Source organism: Cygnus atratus, chromosome 3 (genome assembly GCF_013377495.2).
Source record: "Cygnus atratus isolate AKBS03 ecotype Queensland, Australia chromosome 3, CAtr_DNAZoo_HiC_assembly, whole genome shotgun sequence".
Classification (NCBI taxonomy): Eukaryota; Metazoa; Chordata; class Aves; order Anseriformes; family Anatidae; genus Cygnus; species Cygnus atratus.
This window is the reverse complement of record NC_066364.1, coordinates 87,055,350-87,076,396: the sequence shown is the minus strand read 5'-3', so window position 1 is coordinate 87,076,396 and position 21,047 is coordinate 87,055,350. Positions and strand designations below refer to the sequence as shown.

Below are 21,047 nucleotides of genomic sequence, written 5' to 3'. Positions count from 1 at the left end.
AGCCAACCACCACCCAACTTTTTTTTTTTTTTAATTGTGCTGTATCCAGAGACACATTTTGGTTGGCAGTACTTTGATCCAGATGTCAATATATGCCATACTGGTCATGATTAAATATTCTAGCGGAATGTAAAAGAACTCTGGTTTAGCCCTCGAATGCTACTTCTTTTTCTTAGAAAAATGGTTGAAAAAAGTACTCATTTTAAAAAACTTTAACCTTATTTTCGTGGATCCAAACCTCATTTAGGCAAAAATTGGACAGAGATGGCCAGCAGCATCCAGAAAAATGTTAAGGATAAAATCTCTCCTCCTGAATTCCAGTTAACTACTAGCTGAAGCACATTCCAGAGTACCCAGAATAATTATTTAAAAATCTATGGTGGTTCCAAAGTCTACGTTATCTGTACTTCACACTTCGAACATAATCAGAAGGGTTTTGAAAGTGATCATGCCAGTTCCTTTTGAAGACTTCCAATTAGAAAAGGTATTTACATAATCATTTGATAAAAGCTTTTTAACAAAGCAGGAATATATCTAATACTTGGAACATGGCAGCTATATTCAACCCATATACCCTCCTTTCAAAAATAGCTGCAATTATTTTGAAGTAATTAAGTTAAACAAAGATAGCCAGGTCCACAAAACACATAGCCCTAAAGTAATTTATTTGGCAAACCAACAACTGAAATGATGCATATGTAGCCTGGCTTGCTTTATTGCTGGGAAGCTGCTTATATGTCAGACCAGTTGGTTAGAAGGATTTGCAGGCCCAGAGTAAACCAAACCTAAAGCAGATATATGGCAGTGGAAATGGGGAGGGGAAGAATAATGGTAGGAGAGGCCTAGACGACAGTCCCAGCACCAGTAAGAGAGTTTGTAATGGTCCACGCACACACTTCGCACAACCCTAAAGCTACTTAAACAATTCTGTTTACCACTTCTTATTCAAGCTGTCTTAAAACAATTCTAGTAATTACTTAAAAGGCAAATATTGTAAAGAATGGGGGCAGTCCAACCATATGTATATCCACCTCTTGACAACCTTCCAAGCTTGGCTTAACTTGCCCTTTTCTCTTGCACACAGTTTTCCACATCAAATCTTTTTGATAAAAAGAGAAATAACTACTTGCATGAAACTCCTGGGGTTTTAAAATATGTATTCTACTGATAACTAGATACAGAACTAGCTAGCTCTTCAGGTAATACTTAGGCATCTTTATGAAGATGATTTATCAAACTTATATTATGGATGAAAAACAACATTAAACAGTCAGCCTTCATTTTCTGATTTCTTAAAGATTCTTAGAATTGATATTAAAAAAATTTGATCTGATAGAACTCCAGAATGAAAACCTTAAATGGAAAGTTATTCAAGTTATTTGATTAATTTAGCACAGATCAATCCTTATACAACTTCTAACTATTCTTGGAAACTGAGCTTGATACTGTAATCAAATCAACACAAATATGTCACTGTATTCAAACATCTAGAGAACTTAATGAAAGAAACATATAAGGATTCAAGATAGTGTTTAAAATCACATATTAAATGTCTGTAGTGAGGTTATGTCCCAGAATGTCACAGGGCATGCTTATCAAATCCTTTGCATTATTGCAGTTGCAACACATGATGAATTCGGATAAACATACTTAGAATGATAAGCCATTCAGAAGATTTCCATCATGAGAACGTCAAGCTGTATGGTGTAATAGCTTCCAGTACTCAGGTTTATCAAGCTAGACAAAAAATGTTGGATACGCTCCAACTGCTTTATAGATTAGGGCATCAAGGATCCTGAGATCACTTCCCAAATGCCACCAGATGCTACATCTTCTCCCAGACTTGGAATCCTGGCTTGTTTGACATCTTCTGCTGACCTTAGGGAAATTCCACTACAGCAACTCTATGTCCTCCTCAGCAGAATAAAAATGCAGCAGCACATCCAAGCTGCACTCCTTCAAAGGTCCATGCATCAATAATGATTTGAAATGAAACATCAGCTTTTCAGGATTTAATTGCACAGCACTATGATGGTTAAATTTGTACATTCCTGGCCGTTTTAGTCAGCAGGATTGTTCCCTGACAGACACACATTAATGCCTGCTGTTCATGTGACAACAAGACTAAACAGGATAAAGATGACAGATGGCTAACAAAACTCTGTCACACAAAGAAAAATATCTTCATATAGCCTACAGATTTTTCCTTTGAAAACTTTATTTCTTAAATAAATCCCACTAGCTGATAAATTTCAGATTGATTTTTTATTATTTTTACTTGGAAACTGATGTTATCTATGTTCAGAGCAAGATTATTTAATCACCACCTCAAACTTGCGATGCAAATGCTAATCTAAGTACCACATCAAAACAGTAAATCAAAATTGCAGCTGTAATCACAAATGTATTTTTCTGTTCTCACAATGAGTGACCATTTGCAAGTTTGTTTTTTTCCTACAGATTTACTTCAGTAAGAAATATTTTAAAGTAGCAGTAGGAGCTTTAACTCTATGAACTCTCACATAAAACACTCCTCAGATACCACAGAAATTAGAAAATTGAGGTAAGAAAACAGATTTTAATTTCAATCTTCTGAAACTTTAATGTTTTGGAAAGAAAATGACCGCTTATCACCTATAAATATACAAGTTTGTCTGAGGACTGGCAGAAATAAGAGGATTTGTAGTTTATGCATCTAATCCAGAGGCATAATTAGAAATTTTGGCTCACTACTGTTTAGAGAGGAACTTCAGAAGCTCCTGACTCCTGCCTGTCTCCATTCGATACATGAAGAACCTGTATTCCTAACTCAGGCATTCAGGTCAGGATCAAGGCAGCTCAGAAGCCTTACCTGAGTCTGCTTCATTGCCCGTTCCATTCTACGAGTGCTTCCTTTCTCAAGCTTGGTCCGAAGGAGTAAAGCTGAAGTTTGAATGGCCCAGAACTTCGGCTGCGAGAGCAAACACTGCAAAGAAAAACAGCAATTTAAAAGATTCAGTATTTCATTTGAAAAAACACTGAAAAAAGTTAGGTTTTTAACAGTGTTCTCAAGCATGAATTCTGTTTCCTATTCTGAAAGTCAAATATGTGGTTGCAGTACCGATGAATTCAATGCTGTACAGCTTACGTTAATCTATTTTCAATGGAAATGAAAGCCATCAAAACTATTTTCTCCTCAGCTACTGCAGTGCTGTGCCCATATGGCGCATACCGAAGAAAGGGGATAGATTAAATTGCATAAATTAAAGTGGCTACTCAAAATGAAAGTAATATAAAGAATTTGATACCGAGAAGTCTGGCTCAGCCTTCTCCACACCTAGTTGTTGAATAGTTACAGGCAGTGCTGAGACCTCTCCCTTAGACCTCCTCCTCTTAAGGTTGAGCAAATCCCATTCTCTCAGCCTTTCCTCATACATCAGGTACTCCAACACCTGCACTAACAGCACCTCCATACTACATTAGCTGAACTTGCTATGAATCTCACAAACGTTAATAAAGTTAGAATTTGCTGTGTCTTGAGAATAACAGCAAGATTTTTTGATGTGTAGTAAATGTACAGGGAATAGTCTAGGTAAAAAGCTTTGCTAAATATATGGCAAGTTCTCTCTTTGAAAGCCCTGCCCTGATGCCAGGAACTTGATGCCAACTCCAACCACTAATTTTTACGAAAGCCCAGGAAGAGTTATGTAGTCAATATAACTTGATATCCCTTAATAATGTACAGATAGCCTGGATTCTTTCCAGAACACTTTCAGACACTGTATACCAAAACTTCTGTTAGATATTTACTTTGAAAAGGGAGACAGCAGGGAAACTTCCTTGCTAATTTTATTGACATTACAAATATGATCCAGCCTCACTGAGAAAAGAAATTTGCCTATAGATATTTGTAGGATGGAGAAGGAGCCCCAGTGGTTTTGTTCTTTCCTCTCAAAGACCTCCTAATGCATTAAGAAGCATGCTTTGCTGGTTTGTGTGAAATGCCTCATAAATTTCTGTGATAATGTAATGTATCTGTTTTCTTTTCCCCTAGTGTTTTCACAGGAAAGAAAGCTGAAAGAAACAAGCTAAAACAAATTCTCTCCAAGCAAAATCACACTGGGAAGTAAGAGAGGCAACAGCAAATGAAAGCATAATGAATGCAGTACAAATGCATGTACCACTAGATACCTCAACATCAACTGACCCTTCCTCTTGTGACCAACAACCTCTGCACAAATTCTTCCATAACTTCTAGTCAGCATTACCCAAAGGCTTCCATATCACCCTGCCTGTGCTGAGGGGAATGTAATAACAATGTTCTACACTCCACACACTTTTTCAAGTGCCCTTTTACAAATTGCAATCAGTAAATCTCTTAACTGGTCCAAATCTCTTCTGTCTCATCCTGGGAAGTTCAATCTGCTACCTACTTTGTTTGCTCGCGACAAATCCTCCACTGCAGGAAGCAAGCAGCGCATTCCTAACACAGGACCCTGGTTTCTGAGCTCATTCTTCGGTGGCCCATTCCAGGTGGCCGCTAAAAAAACTTGGTGTTGCTTGGCTAAACACTTCAACAGTGCTTATTTTAGGTTCAAAAAAATGGCTACTTTTGTGAGAATGGTACCACTTTCTCCCATTTTCGCCACTGCTGATATTCTGTCAAATCATTTTGTTTTTTACTTAAATGGATTTTGTTCTCAGCTACATGGTGATAGACCTTGATATTATTTTTCACGTAAACACAACATCTCTCAAAAAAATGATGAAAACTAAAGTGCTCAATGAATAATGCTCCTGCAGACATTTCTGCTCAGGCCCAAATACATCTCTTCCCCGGCACCAGAGCGCATGTCCCCTCGCTCTGGTTCACTCTCCCAACCAGCACAAGCAGGGCACTGAACAAAGTCCCTGTGTCCATGCCACCCAACATGGCACAAGGCGAGTGCATCAGGTCAGGAAAGCCTCTCCTCGGCTTCTGTGTGTACCTCTGACACTGGTGTCCAGCCAGTTATTTAGGCCATTGTGCTATAAATGATGTGTGTATAAAAGTCATATGGGGAGAGAGGAGAAGGAAAAGAGAAACAAGATGGAAAAGAGGCAGAGGTAGTTACAATTCACTCCTCTGCAGGAGCAATGACACTCTGATCCTGAGTAAGGAACCTGTTTTTTAAAGGTATTCATAAAAATGCAAGGTAAGGCATACCTGCTCTACAGTTATGAAAGAAAGAGAAATTCTCTAACAATGTTATTGATGTAAAGACAAAACAAACAAAAGAAAACCAACGCTGCAACAGCCTAGGACAACGAGAAACAGGCCTACTTTTTGGTTAAAAAACCACTTGTAACGATACTCGTACTGAACTCAGTCTTATGCCAGAACTCAAATACTCAACTTTTCACTGCCTAATCCTAACACTTAAAGCAGCACAGATACAACACAGTAAGGGACACAATATTTACACTTGAGGACTTCAAAGAATTTCAGAATATCAGAATATGCGCAAGTAACAAAGCAAGCTTTAATTTACCACCTGAAGTCTCTATAAGTACTAAACAATGTTTTCCTGTCAGTCCCAAAGCTTTGTATTTCCATCTAAATCACTTTATTAGTGAGACTACAATTTAAAATAAAACATCTGGAAGAGAAAAAAACTAAATCGAGATTATGGAAGTTTCATCAACATATCTGAACGTTTATTGTTCTGTACCAAAGGCAGATAAAAAAATCATAAAATAGTTTAAGAACAAAAACACACTGCTGAGAATCTTCACAAGTCATCTTTGTTCTTATTTTAGGGAAAGACCAATAAAATAAAGAAACAGAAAAGCAGGAAAAATAGATGGGTGAGCAGAAAGAAAAGAATATAAGGTTATGCAACACTTTCTGTACTGAATGTAATGTTTTCAGATGGGAAGAGTCATTACTCCAATTCTTCTCCATATTTTTCCTACAAACAAGAACACTTTTTATCTTCCTCCCCATCATTTCACAGTGTAAAAAGGAGAATACTACCAAAATATTATACAAAACAGAAAATTTCATTCAATATATCATTCTTACGTGATATTTGAATGAAAGTGTATACTAACTGCTTTGTTATTAAGACTTGGAAGAGCATACTGTTACTGTGTAATAACCTTTATAATATCCCCATTATTATGTAAGAACAAAATGGCAAGTAATAACTGAATTGTGAGACAGAAGCATATTTCAAACGACACCAAGACTAAACCCAGTCATAACAGTTCTGCCAAACCCAGGCTAACTCTCAGGTATCATTACTCATCCTCATCAGTATTCAGAATACTTACTGTATGCAGTATATCAGAATTTAACCTAGGCCTGATGCACTCTGATAACTCCCATAGCTTTCTGTTCGAGAAACAGAAAAAGTACTGTTGCATGAATTGCAATGCCTATACAAAACTCAGGGCAAGTTCGCAAGAATCTTCAAGGAAACTTGTGCCATTAGTATTTGATATATACACGTACACACAAAGGTACACGTGCATTATTTGTAAAGGTAAAATATTTGGTTTTAAGGAAACTAAAAATGCAGAAATCAGCCTGAAGCTTAAAACCAAGAATGCAACATTCAAGGTGAAGTAGAAAAGTAAACCGAAGAGCTTTGGGAAAGTAGGCACACACTAAGAAGCATTAGTGCCACCACAATACCGCATAACCTACAGTTGACAAACCAAACAAAAATAAAGTCTTCTGAAGGGCAGATAAGTAAGTCTGGATTAGTCTGTCATGACTTACAGGTCTAGGTTGTTCAGAGCAATACTTCTGCATGACCCCATCTACTTTTTACAAAAGTAGGATTTGCTGAAGGAATTCTTTCTGACATCCAAGCCAGGAACATGTTACATGCATTTATTAGAGATGCTAAACGAGAAGCCCAAGATGATCCTTGGTAACCACAGTACTAAACAATTTGAATGATTTCTGATTTTTTTCTCGTTATTACAAATCTACGCTTCAAATAAGCCCATTCTTCTATTCTTACATCTTATGCACTGATAAAAGTATCAGTAACCTAGCAAACTACTACAATTGCTATGACAGAGTTACCATTTGAGAGCAGACTTTTAAACTCCAAGAACTTTTAATTGCAACCAGTTGTGGAATTCACAAGAATCTGCACATCAGTCCATTGCTAAACCCAAACCATTCTGCTTATTGATCAAATTGCCAAGATGTAGTGAAATGACTTACTTAAAGGCACAGGCATGGGACACCATAAGGGTTGCTCTCTTCCATTGTCCTCTCATCCCCTCCAAAGAAATGGCCTTTAGCTTAGATTTGCTCTGGTATTTGCCAAGATATTTTAAATTATAAAGAAACAAAACACAGAGAAAACACTAAGAGATTTAGAAAAAAATCCCTCCTTAATTTCTTTTCATTACCTGTTTCAGTTAATGTACTTCAGCAGCTTTGCTGTTTGGTTTTCCAAAAAGCCATACATAGTTATGGTTTCCAAATTACGTACATGGATTAATTTTTATAATTAGTTCCTTTTCACATAGCCAAGCATATCATGACATGGTAATTTTCATGAAATCATCCAGATAATTACCATGGAAACATTAGTTCTTCAATATCAGCAAAGACAAGGTGATAACTTTGTAACTCATTCTATGATTTTCTGTAAGAAGAGAAAAATATTGTGGCTTCTTTTCAACAACCTATATAATGTACAATAGTCAGGTGAGTACATTAACAAAACTGATGAGGAGAACATGACTAAGGTGGGAACAAGCTTGCTGTTCTTGCTTCTTTCAGTTGCTTTGTAAACATATCTGTTCATCTCTGGTGAAGGACTCTCGCTGAAAGCTACCTTGTAAGTGCTTAATTTGTTTTTAAGTATACAGCAGAGGATTCTTTGGCAATTTTTGACATCAGTTCTGTTGAATACAATCCTAAAAATCCAGGGAAGAAAATTACTATGAAAATAAAGAGAATTTGATTTTGTTTTCCAAGGTATGATCCAAAGAATTTGCTGCTTTAATTTCTAAAGATAAGATGCACTGAAAAAAAAAGACAATGTTGTTGAAGAGTTTCTTTAATCTAAAGTATTTTCAATAACAAATCTATTTCATAAAAGATACTTCTTGCAATTCTGCAAAAAATTATGCACAGGAAACTTTGCCCAGGAAAGTAGTTACATGAACTGTACGAAACTATTTCAAATTGCTAGCATTAGTATGAGACCATGGTTATTTTTCCTACATATAGAAAGATGCTTTTTATAGTAAAATCCAAAGACAAAAATCTTGTTTGTGGATGCATGAAAATTAGAAGTTCAGCTCTACTTACTTTATTGTATTTTATCTGCTTGCTTCATTGTATTTTAAAGAAAAAAAAGCAGGATCCTCCCCTGAGGACAGGAATTTGGCAAGCACATTTTCTCTATTTGTTAAAAGAAAACTCCTAGAAATTAAAGTTGTAGTTAAAAGTGGTTTTATGCAACAACACAAACTTCAGATGTTTCCCTATCTCTTCATTACCTTTTGCCCTCTCACTCCTCACATAGCATCTTTCCAACTTCGCTGAGCTGATGAAACCATTTGCTGGATTCTGCTATACAGACGGATCTCTGATGAAAACAGGTTGCTTTTAACAGTTGATCTACCACAGTGGTCAGGTTTGTAACTGTCCTACAGACACCTGCATGGCTTAGTTCAAGTCACAGAAATCCTTAAGCCAGAGGTGCCTCCAAAGCTCCTGTACCTTTGAATTTCGTCTGATAAACCATGGGTAACAGGCTATAAAAGGATGAGCACATTTGATTAGCTTGGCTAAACAGAATGACTTAACCTGAGGAACTTATAAATGAATTTAATGAGGACGGAAGCCAGCACCTGTCCTCATCCATCTCTATTTTTCTCAGAGACCTGCAGGTTGCTTCTGTATGCTATCAGAAGTTAATTTTGAAAGAGTACAGAAATGATAAGCTACTGAATGTGCCTTTGTATTTTAAATTAGCTGCATATTCTAAAAGATTACAAACTGACAACAGCATTTTGCGAAGTCAATGCATTCTTAGAGGCTCTTGCTCTGTATCACACAATATTTACGGTATCTCTGCTTACAGTACTGAGCTAGTTTAAGAAACTAAGATTAAGGCAAGGCTGGGTTTTGAGAGAAGCAAAAAGAATGCTAGTTTTGAGAAGTGTCCTTAGAGTGACAATTAGGAGATTTTTTTTTCCAGACTAACCAGTGACTACACTAATGTGGGTTAAGAATTAGTCCTTCAGCATGTAAAGTTCCTAAAGAAAATCACCTTAATTTGTGACAAAAAAAGTGTGAGACACTAGGACAGTGTCTAATTACATAAGGTAGAAACAATCCACGTAAAAAATCACAAAAGATCAATCAACAAAATTTCAGAATTTTTACTGCAATAATCTGTTAGTTAATCTAGATGTAGTTTTTTTAATCATAAGAACACAGAACTACTGCAGCTGCCAAGGGGAAATATTGGTCTTGCTAATCACAAATAAGGAAGAACTTGTTGCAGATGTGAAAGTTGATGTCAGCCTTGCCTGCAAAGACCAGGAGATCAGAGTCTATGACCCTGAGAATAACAGTCAAGATGAATAGCAACATTACAGGCTTCAGGACAGCAGATCTCACCTTGTTGAGGGATCTGTTTAGTAGCGCTCCATGGTGAGACTGAAGCATAGCATCCCTGCAGAACAAGAGGGCTGGATGACCTTCAAAGAAGATATAAAAAGTAGGAGGGTCCACTCCAATATACAGAAAGCTGAGCAGGTGTGACAGATGGCCAGAGCAAGTGAACAAGGAACCCCTCACTAAATTTGAATGCAAGAAGAATGTACACAAAAGGTGTGAATTTATACTGGCCTCCCCAGTGGGTGCCTTAAGAAAGCAATGGCTAAGGCAGGAATCAGAGACTGCATTCAACTGCCTAATGCAGAAGTAAAGAGGAGCCATATTCTTCACAGAGGTCACAAATGAAAAAAAAAAAAAAGCAAATGATAAAAGTTGGAACTTGGGAAATTTTAATTATGTGAGGAAAACAAATTCACAGTGACAATGTCAGAAATAGTTGCTTGTAGAAGTTCTGGAGTCTTCGTCCTCAGAGAGATCCACAAGTCGACTGAAATGAGGCACTGAGCAAGGGAAGCTGACACTGCCTGAGGTGGGAGGTTGGACCAAATGACTTCCAGGGGCCCATTCCAACCTAAACAAGTGTATGATTCTCATTTTCTTCGCTGACTGGTTAGAAAGCCTTAAAATGCTAAACTTTATACGTAGTTTTCAGACACTAGAAGTTAAAGGAACATGCAGTTATGCACACAGATAATTTGTCTAAGGTCCCCCACATACACAGAACTATAAGGTCTGCCAGTACAAAGGCACTAAACAACATTTTCTCTTAGCTAAGACAATTCTACTTAAGCAAAGTATCCTGAAAAAGACCAGTGTACTCTGCAAAATTCAACTGGCCTGCTCAACGGAAATACACTAGCACATTACTCAAATCTTACAACCTTTTCGTCTTCATGTACCAGGGTACCAAATCTACACAACCTTTACTCATTTTATTGAACTCAACTCCCTCGCAATACTGCTGGTCATTTGGAAAACCCTATACTTGAGGCAGGCACTGTTGAAAATACACACGAACATCTTTGCTTTTATTGTGTGTTCTTAACAGTACAAGGAAAAGATCAGACTCTTTTTGAAGTTCCTGTGATTTTATAACCTACTCAGAAATCTGCAGAGCTTCTCCAGGTACTTCACTCATACAGCCACTCCAACAACAGAGTTCAAAAGCCAATGATTCCCAGTAGTACAGGCAGCTTCTGGTTGAAATGGGATTTATGATTTTAAACTGTACTTCTGTTAGAATACTATGAAGTAAAATAAAGTACATTTGTGAGTAGGTGGTTTCCCACACGAGCCTTTTTACGTTGTACTGAAAAGCATAATTATCAAGAGAATAAGAAAAATGCTAATTACAATGAAGTAATAGAACCATGACTTAGCAACGAAACAAACCAGTCAATATAACTTCTTTTTTTGCTGCTCTACTTGGTGTATGAACATGTAAAAAATTCTGTTTTGTTGAAACAAATTAAGTAGCTTTTCCATTCAAATCCAGCATACATACCAATTCTGCGTGCATCTCATTTACAAAGATTTAAAAATAAATCAGAATCAAAAGCAGATCTGATTACACATCATCAACAGTGAACACAAATCTCTCTAAACTAAATTTTCACAAACCTTAAACTGCTCGTTGTTTTCATTCTTATCACAACACTGTTTACTAATTGTTTAGTGACCAGAAATTATGAAGAAACAGTAACTATGAGCATACACACAACCTTAAAATATAACTACACAACTAAAATACATTACTGTTTCCTAAATAGGCAACAGGTAACTTACATTTTTAATTGGATGTGAAAAAGTATGTGATGTTTAACCTGATTTAAATATATGACAAGAGGATTGTTTTTAAGTGCAGAATGTGTTTTATACCAAATATTTTAATGCAAAAAAATTGATGCATAGCAAAAACCAGTAAGAACTCACCTATCTACACTTAAATCTTAAAGCTTTTATTTCATAATTGTCACAGTACACATGCTCTGTATGCTTAGAGATGAAACTGCTAATAAACTTAACAATGCACTTAGAATCACAGAAAGCTGAATAAAGACTCGAATAAACAAGTCTTTGTTTTCCACCTACCATTGTCCTCAGATCAGTGCTACCCCAAGATTTTTCCTCTTTTTATTTCCCATCATAATATTATACACAAAGATCTCTCTATTGTTGTGTATCATTTGTATTCTTACATATAAATGATATATAATTATCATATGTAATTCTCTTTACATATCATTATACAATTGCCTTAAAATTCAACCCTCAGACTAATTAAAACACTTATCTGTGAATCCTTATTTAATTCATCCCATACGAAAACCAAACATCATTGTTTTGGAGAGGTTGTGGGTTTTGATACTAGCAGGGGAGCTCCTCCAGTTCACAAACCATCAGTTTACTGAGTTTGAATAATCTGAAGTTCAGATGGAAATTCCTCCCAATTTTATACACTTTTATATAAAATATATAATAATTTATATTTCTCAGAGTATTGCCTAGATACTGACTTCAGATTCAAAATTCAAACATATTCTTTCAAACACAAAAAAATAAAAATTCCTTTTGGATGGTGAGTTAGAAAAGGTGACAGCAAAACATAAACCTGAATTAGGCTTATTAGCCTAGCAACTTCACTCCTTGTACATGAGAGATTATACTAACAGATCCTACACTAAAATCATTGATTTGTATAAAACATCATGACTACGTAACAGAAGAAGAACAACAGTGGTTAAGTTGGGAACAAACAAATAGGATGATGAAGCAATCGTTTCAAATCATCTTCTCACAGCGGCTTCTGTCATCTCTAACTACTAGCACCACAGACAACATTCCCAAATGATGATTTTGGGAATTTATACCACTGATTAGGGTGGTAATTTAAGTGCTATAAACTCCACACCTTCACAAGTATCGATAAAGTTTGATATTTGATTGCATGTATCTAGAACTGTATAAGACCTACTAATATGACAAAAATGTGGTCATCTGTTCAAGACACTAAACCTCCAAAATAAACTATTAATTTCTAGAAACAATAGGATTGTTTTAGGCACAAGAAGTTAGAAGATAAAAGTCCATATATTCTCCAGACATATTTTATTGGTTATGAATACCTTCAGTCTTTCTAAGGCCCAACAAGTAAAAACATTACATTACAATCTCACTCCAGATGATGCCTGACAAATTTTAATCCTATTTGGCATAATTATGACCTTGTGACATGAACAAGGTAAAGGAAACAAACAAGGAAAATAGTATTTTCACACTTAGAAAACACAAGGCTTCCATAAACCTTATAACACTGGATATACATGGTGATTTAACAGGTAGAAAGGCAGAGAAGAAAAGATCCAAACCTGTGCTGTATATGCCTCGATGCATTTTTTAATTTCTCACTTTCACTCAACATTGAATGCTATTCTACACTTAAAGACAATCTACAGCTGATTTGGATGAGAGAACCAAAAATATTATCAATTTATCCTACAAATTAAAACTGTATATTCATCGACATGAAAACAACTGTTTTTCAAATTTCTGATTTTTTCCTTACTAAACTGACAGTGATTTTAGGTGGTAGTTGACCACAACTTTGTCCATAATGCTTTGACAAATACCCCGCCTTTTTTCCTTTTTTAAAAATTAAATAAATAACAATATGCCAGTCTTTGGAGTTACAGATTCCTAATTCATTAAACAGTCCTCAGGCAAAAATTATCAAGACAAGGACTTTAGATTTTCTTTGAAAACACCACTTGTATTACACACTTAAAATGAATTACATTTCAGGCATTATTCCAAGTCCTGCGTTACTGTTTCTCTTTCAGTGTTCAATGGGGAAAACGTGTTATTACTTGGTCAGGTCTTAAATATTTTCTTGCCTAACAGTATCTAATATAAATTCTACATGGCACCTTTACAGTATTGAGCCAGGACCTTTGCACTGTAACAAACGCAAAATTATACAGTGCTTGAGTCTATATGACATCTATTAGCAGAAGTTACACATTTTTCTTTATTAGGTCTTTTATTGATTTTAATGAGTTATGTCAAGATAGCACATTACAGAGTTAATCGCATGATCACTTGATTTTTTTAAGGTCTCTCCAAGTTATCGTTATTTGAACGCTACTTTCTTTTTACATGAATCATATCTGACTGTCAGTTAGGTAAATCATAGAGACAGGCAGAAATCCTAAAAGTATTAAAGTGACAGAGTATAAGATTTACTTTCCTGCACCAGCCAAGACATCAGCATATGCACAGTGCCATTTTCCAGTATTACTTTAATATTCCGTATATATTTCTGTTGGTTTAGACCACACATTCAGCGTATTTTTTCTGAAGTCTAAAGCTATTCACTCAAGTGTATGACAAGGGTTTATTTCGGTCTATAAAACTAATCTTGGGCCTGTACAACTAAAATAGCTTTTCACCGCAACAGGTGTTAGCTGATCGTGAGCAGAGTTGGGCTTTAAGCTCTTAGCCGCAGCCATTAGAAATACCTCTTGATGTTAAGAAGTCAAGAGCAAGGCCAAAACACCATCAGTGATCCACACCAAGGGACTGGTTTAATTAGAATGGTATTCTTAAAATTTGCTTTGTCTAGTCTTGTCTGGTAGCCTTGGCACTAAAGTTGTAACATTACATCATTGTAAATACCGAGTACCTTTTGTTCAATTTGACCACTAAAACAGGAAGACACTATTTGACTTATTTTACTTTTGAAATTTTATATATTTTATTGTGTTTGAATGGGATTATTTTACATCAGTAGTTTCAGTTTTAGGTACCTGAACATATTTGCAACAAAGAATTAATTCTATACATTTACATAATATATATGTACACACACACGATGGACAGTGCCCTTCCCCACCATCTGCAGCTATGAAGAGTCTTTCCAAGTTTACTTATCTCTCCACACTTTATAATGGAAAATGTATGCAAAGACGTTTAAAAAAAAAAGTATTGGTTAAACAGTTTAGATTAGACTAGACTGATTTAGAAATGAATGCTATACTCATTACAGCAGCAATTATATTGCACTTATCTAAATTTGATTTTAATTTTTTAAGTATCTCATTAAATCTCAATTTGCAAGTGACTGACTCTCTGAAATTTATCTATCTAGCATTTATCGTATCTGGAGGTATACTGAATAATTACATAATAGAAATCATTTAGTAGCTGGCATAATCAACTCAAGCTAAGAGAGACTACAATAGATTTTCTTCTCACAATATTTACAAAATATTCCACTACTCTGTATAAGAAGGATAACAGACTTTCACTAACTGTATGCTCCATGATTTTTTTTTTAACTTTACTCAAATGCTATGTTCTACAGCAAATAGGTAGGCTCCTGATAACATCAACACAATGAAATCCTTACGTTCCATCCCTCCAATCACTCTAAATATATTTCTCCTTCGTGGCATTGCTTTTAAGCAACAACTCTACTCCTTCTGATATCTATCTTGCAAAGAACAGCTATTCTCCTCCCCCCTCCAACCCTTAACTGATGCAATGTCAGCTCAAAAACTGTGCTGGCTTTTGGGCCATTTCCATAGTATGTATGAAAAATAAAAATCAGGCAGGAAAGCTTGGAAGTTAGCCTCCCTAGGTCTGAGGTGATAGGAAACTTCCTTCAAAACACCATTTTGAACAAGCATAAACCTTAGGAGCTCCCTAAGACCCTACAGTTGCATTGAATATGACTAAGTTCCTAGCTAAAGCACCTAGGTTAGATGCCCAGCTGAGGTGCTAACTGCCAACAAATCCCCTACACAAGTCCTCAACAATTTCACTTTCCAGTCTCAAATCTTGTTCGGTTCCCCCAAGCTTGTCATGGGACTGCATACCCTTCTGGAATGATTGTTTCGTCTGGGTAATGGGAAAGAACATGTTCTAAAAACAGACTTTTTTTGGATTTGGGGGGGATGAGGAGGGAGGAAGGGTGTGCATGTGAAGAAAAAAAACACCTCAGGTGTACCTCACGTTGTGTTATATAATTTTTAATTTAAGGCAATAATCCAGCTGGGAAATGTGTTTGCAGAAATTTAATCAGTTTCAGTATTACGCTAACTGCTGTGCTAGTAATAGATGTAAGCGAACATGAATGCCCCTAATTAAGTGACCTGTCTCTTTGGAAAGAGCAGACAACCCTGTGGTATACAACTCTTCTTAATTGCCTCTGAAGACAACTAATCATATTCCTGTAGATGGCACTTTAAAAGCCACACAAAGAAAACCAAGAATAGCTTGTAATAAGAGGACTACACAATGTCTCTTTTCACTGAAATTACTGGAAAGGGATATTGAAAAGATTTGTGTGTGATTTTTTTTTCCAAAATAAATGCATCTGCTAACTTGCAACTAACACAGTTGCAAGTAACAGTTGTAACTAACTAACAGTTCAACTCTGCCTAAATGCTACAAAAACTATCACTTCTTATCTACTCAGAATATTTTGTTACTATCCTCATTAGAAATGTCAAGACACTTCAGTACCTTTCTTCACCTATTTCTCCTGCCTACCTTTAAAAGAAAGCACTTCACTGGAAAAACAAAACAGAACCACCACAGCTACTTCCCAGCTATAAACTAAGGTTATTCCTTTCCTTCATTCAGTTAATACTCAGACTCCGCATACTCAGCTGGCAATATGACCAGAAGTCGTGATGGGAAAAAGAATGATTTCCCCAAAGAAAATATCCTCAGACTTCACAGCTTCTCTTTGTTCATCTTACTTTTTCTGGAAACAGCAACACAGGTAACATTCAGGTAAAATGAGGCTACCTTACCTCTGGTCTTGGTTCTTGCAAGTATCATTAGTTAGCAAAACATCCAACTTCCCTCTCCATGGACGTCTCATTTGGAACCTGAAGTTATCCCTAGGCCAGCTGAATTTTATTTTTGAAGGACAGGGAACAAAAACCAACATACAAAAGGTCTCTGTCTCTCTGTCTTCTGCCTTTACTACCAGATCTAAATGTTATTCTGTGAAAGGCTGCATCTTTCTTTTTCTCTCCTTCTGATTCCATACACACTTCCTCACATGCATCAAGAATACCAATCAAAATGACTTTCTCTCTCCTCCTCCCCAAGCACACTTTTCAGTAGCGTACAGGGAAATGGTTAAGTACTTGCTAGAACCATGCTTACATCCAAAGCTCAGTCCATATCTGTTTCTTCTTCCTGCTATAGTCTTTATGTCTTCTGAATACACATCAAGATTTCCTGAGCTCTCTCTTAAGTTGGATGTTTCTACGGTTTTTCTTGGAAAATCTCCTGTCTCACTTCATAACCCTGCAACTCAGAAACATGCAAACGTTGTTTGGATTGAGAAAATGGAATTAAGGCAGGTCACTTGATGCGGACATAGGTATACCGGAGTCTGATCTCCAGTCAGAATTACAACAAACACAAGGATGTGATGACTGCCTTTCCAGCTAGCTGCGAATGTAACTAATAGCAGAACTGATCTGCCATTTGATGTGACATCAGGGCAAATGGGGTTGTTCCTACACCTCTGCAGGTAAAACTCAGATGAAGGTCTGGCATATTATACACAAAGAAAAAGTTCAAAGAAAATGAGCATTGTAGAAACATTCTCTTGCAAGTGATGCCTCCTATGTTCCACAGAAAAAGTTACATAAAAGGATTACAAAGATTTACACTTACTGAGGAATTTTCAATGGAAACAATAAAAGACTCCAAGTTCAGGCTGGATGTGAATGCAACAAACACAAAAAAAGCAAGCTCAGATTAGCTTGTGTGGTGTGGAGCAGAAATAAAACAAAAAGTAGGGAGATACATGGTGAGCTATAAACATGATTCTTTAATCCTGTATAGCACAGTGCTATTTAACTTGAACACATGCAGGTAGTAACTTTCAGAGAGGCCTATGGAAGGAACATAATCAAAGTAATCTTAAACATTTGAGAAATCAATGCAAATCAAGTTCTGCTAGGAATGTTTTAATGTTTTTGTTCCCTTAAGGGTTTCTACTTTCTAATAACAGTGTAACAGTTTTGTCTGAGTTCTACATCCAAACTGCAAGGTCTATTCTGGATGTCCAGGATTATTTTAATTTTCTTCTGCGTTAATAGACATTTGTGGGCTGATATTCATCAGGTTGCTAAGAGTTTAACACTCTGCAATGATATCAAGTGGTATACATATTCTATCCTCTTACAAAAATTAAAAAAAAAAAATTTTTTTTTAATTAAAGTTCAGAAGTAAGTTATCCTTGGAAGTTCTCAATTACTTTTCTTTAGGAAAAGGAAGAAACTAGAGAAGAAGAGGAAATGTCATGAAGAACGAAGATACTGTTTTCTTTAAAGGAATCTGCTTTCAATGACTAGTGAAGGGTAAACCACATAAGATATGGCTCCTATTTTCACTTAGAATAGAGTCCAGCCATATTACTGACACGCTCTGCTGAGCCAAACGTATCACTTATTCTGTGTTATGCTGAAAATAACTTGAGCCAGATTTGACTGTAGTAGCATTGTCTTCTTCAGGTCTGCGGTTTGGACCTACTCCTGAAACAGCATAAGTACAGACTCCCACACCACATCACAGTACTGCATTTATTTCCTAAGGCCCAATCTCAACAGCTATAAATCAGGTTTTTGGATTCAAATGGCTAGACTTTAACTCTTCGGTACCAGTGATAAGGACTTCCCTGGGTATCGAACAACAGCAAATTTCTCTGAACTACTCAACCCCAGATTTTCCTAGTCCATGCCAAGGTTCTAAACACGTCACGTGCTATTTTGCTAATATCCTAAAAAAGAATAGCATATTAAAAAAAATTGCTCTCTGCAAAGGTAGTAGAAAAGTGAATTTAAGAACAGCTAGACATGATCAAGATAGTTTCAGGACTGTATGCAATAGTACGTGCAGTCTGATGACTTACAATCTATTTAGCCTCGACAAACAAAGCAAATGACTGGAAAAAAAGGAAGGAAGAACAACAATCACTGCCCAAGGAGAATACTTTCAAACACGTTCCATTCAAATTGACAGCACGGGAAAGGCAACATGTGATACATATCCCCCGAGCAGGTATTCCCTGGGACACTAGCACAGAAGGCTCTTAATTTCCCTGGCCTACTTGCTCCATCCAAGCCCCAGCCTTGCCTCTCCTCTAACAAGGAACTTTTTGGAATAGACAACATCAGAGATTAAATTATCCTCTGCTGACTGAAACTTATTTTTTGGAGAGAGTCAGTTATGAATTTTCATCTTTCCATTTCTAGTATTGCTGCCTGCAGCTACAGGCAAGAACCATGATTTGTCAATACTTTCTCTAGGTTGGTCAACTCTTCAAGCCTGTATGTATTTTTTATTTTTTTGAAACACTTCAAAATGATTCTTTGACTGTTTGAGCTTTTGAGGGCAAAACCAATGTTTGCAGCACTGAGGACCACTGTAAAATCCCTTGGGCCTGACAGATCCTTATGCAATTGCCCCCGGGTAGTGGGGACTGTCCACTCCCTACCGCCTACTCACATTTATGAGCTCTCCACTCTTTTTTCCATAGTGCGTAAGTGATGCTTCCTGTTTGTTTAGTCTGACCAACAGCCCCTGGAAGAATACTGCTTTGTATGCTGCTGCTATTTAATACGCCATAAATACTCTAACAGAAATTTTACCTTTCCTTTTGCAATGACAAAACTTCAGGACAAATAAACATTTGCTATAATTATCCTTAAAATACTTTAACTGAGCATCTTTTGCATTGGAAGGTAATGTAGAGTAGCAAAAATACTGGTTCTCAGATAAATTTGGAGTCCAACCATAGAAGTTATACAGCACAATGGAACCTTAAAAGCTCCTTTCACATCCCTCAGTAAAAGGCATACATACAATTGTCATCTTGAAAAAGAACAAGTTTAATGTTTCCACAATTTCAAAACTTTCAGATTTGTCAATGGCATAGCAAGAATACTTAAACAGTTGCATACAGCTTTTACATTGCAAAAATGCTATTTATAAAACCACCCTATAATGATGTTAACTAGTCAAAATCAGATATTACATTTTTTTCTGTAACTCAGACAGCCAAGACAACTCAGTAAGAATTACATGCCTAAACCAGTGATTTATAGTAAGCCTGACCCTGACTCTACTATTAAGCTATGTCAGAACAATGTATAGAATTTACATACAACATCTTTGCAACCTTCAGTCTGGTAAAAAACAGCTGTATGGAGAAGAATGATGAGGCACAGTACAGGAAAATCCACACAGGGCCAGACAGGATTCTACAGGGAATGTGCCATACCTGGTTTTCCCGTTTTCAATGCCAGCAACCACCACAGGAATTTTGCCTACAACAGTCTCTATAATTCATGAATCTACATATAGCAATCCTTGGTGTTCACAAATAAATGTCATGTTGAACGCAAGAGGCATGCCTCAATTCCTGTTTGGTGGACTAAGTGGCTAGAGTCAAAGTCTGGAGGTGACAATTTCAGTGGGAGTTCTAGGACAGTCTCAGCAGTTTCCCAGAAAAGAGCATGTTAACAAGTCTTCATGTCCATTAAAAATATTTGGGTTCTGATTCCTTCCAATTCCTGAAAATTCCAATTCTCTGAAAAGACGGACTCCTCAAGCAGCACGCAAAAGTCAGGAAAGAAAGGAGTAAAAATAGGAACATGTGAGGAAGAAAGGAATCAGGAACGATGAGAGTAAAAGTGAAGGTCAGATAAATAGATGGGAGGTGAGAGCTGACAAAGTTGGACCGAGGGGAATATGGCATGCTGAAGAAAGAATAACTAAAGCAACTGGGATGCTGCTATTGGCAAACATGAATAACACTGGAAAAAATGACTGAGACTGCTGGGAAACATGAAAGAAAAACCTGTCTTAGTGTGCAGAAGTGAGTAACATTCCTAAATCTGACAAGGTTATGAAGAGAGAAGTTGTACTCTGAATATATTCACCTAGAGACCAAAGTAAAGACAACGTCTGGGCTATGTTTAGACTCAAAAGTAGTTAAAGGCATGAGCTGAAATGGCTTGAGACTCCAAGTCTAGTTTTAGTTGTATTATGCATATAAACAACAGTAGTTTATTAAAATAGTTGTGAAAAGTGGCCAAAAGAGAGACATTTTCCTTCAACGTGCAAGAGGCAGCCATTTTAGTTGTGTACCTCTAGGCTTTGCATTTTCACAGTTCTGTTAGAGATTCACCAGACACATAAATAAATGTATGTCTACTATTAGATAAGAGGAAGATACAGAATACACAGATAAATAATTATATACACTACAATTATTAGAGGTAGGATGAGAAACAGCCTTATTCCACTCTACTGACTTGCTTTCTGAGTCTTGCTCCGAGCTTCAAACCATGAAAGACGTTAAAAACAATAAAAAATATTTGCTAAACATATTCCT

The 21,047-nt window shown here is 36.5% G+C and overlaps 1 protein-coding gene across 2 annotated transcripts in view; it reads right to left on the bottom strand.

Annotated features, from left to right (window-relative positions):
- Nucleotides 1–21,047, bottom strand: part of TTC27 (tetratricopeptide repeat domain 27) — a 109,750-nt gene that overhangs the window by 46,758 nt on the left and 41,945 nt on the right. For both annotated transcript variants that reach the window (XM_035564946.2, XM_035564954.2), the window contains exon 10: nucleotides 2,852–2,965. In XM_035564946.2, coding sequence (XP_035420839.1) covers nucleotides 2,852–2,965 — 114 coding nt within the window. The remainder of the gene's footprint in view (nucleotides 1–2,851; nucleotides 2,966–21,047) is intronic.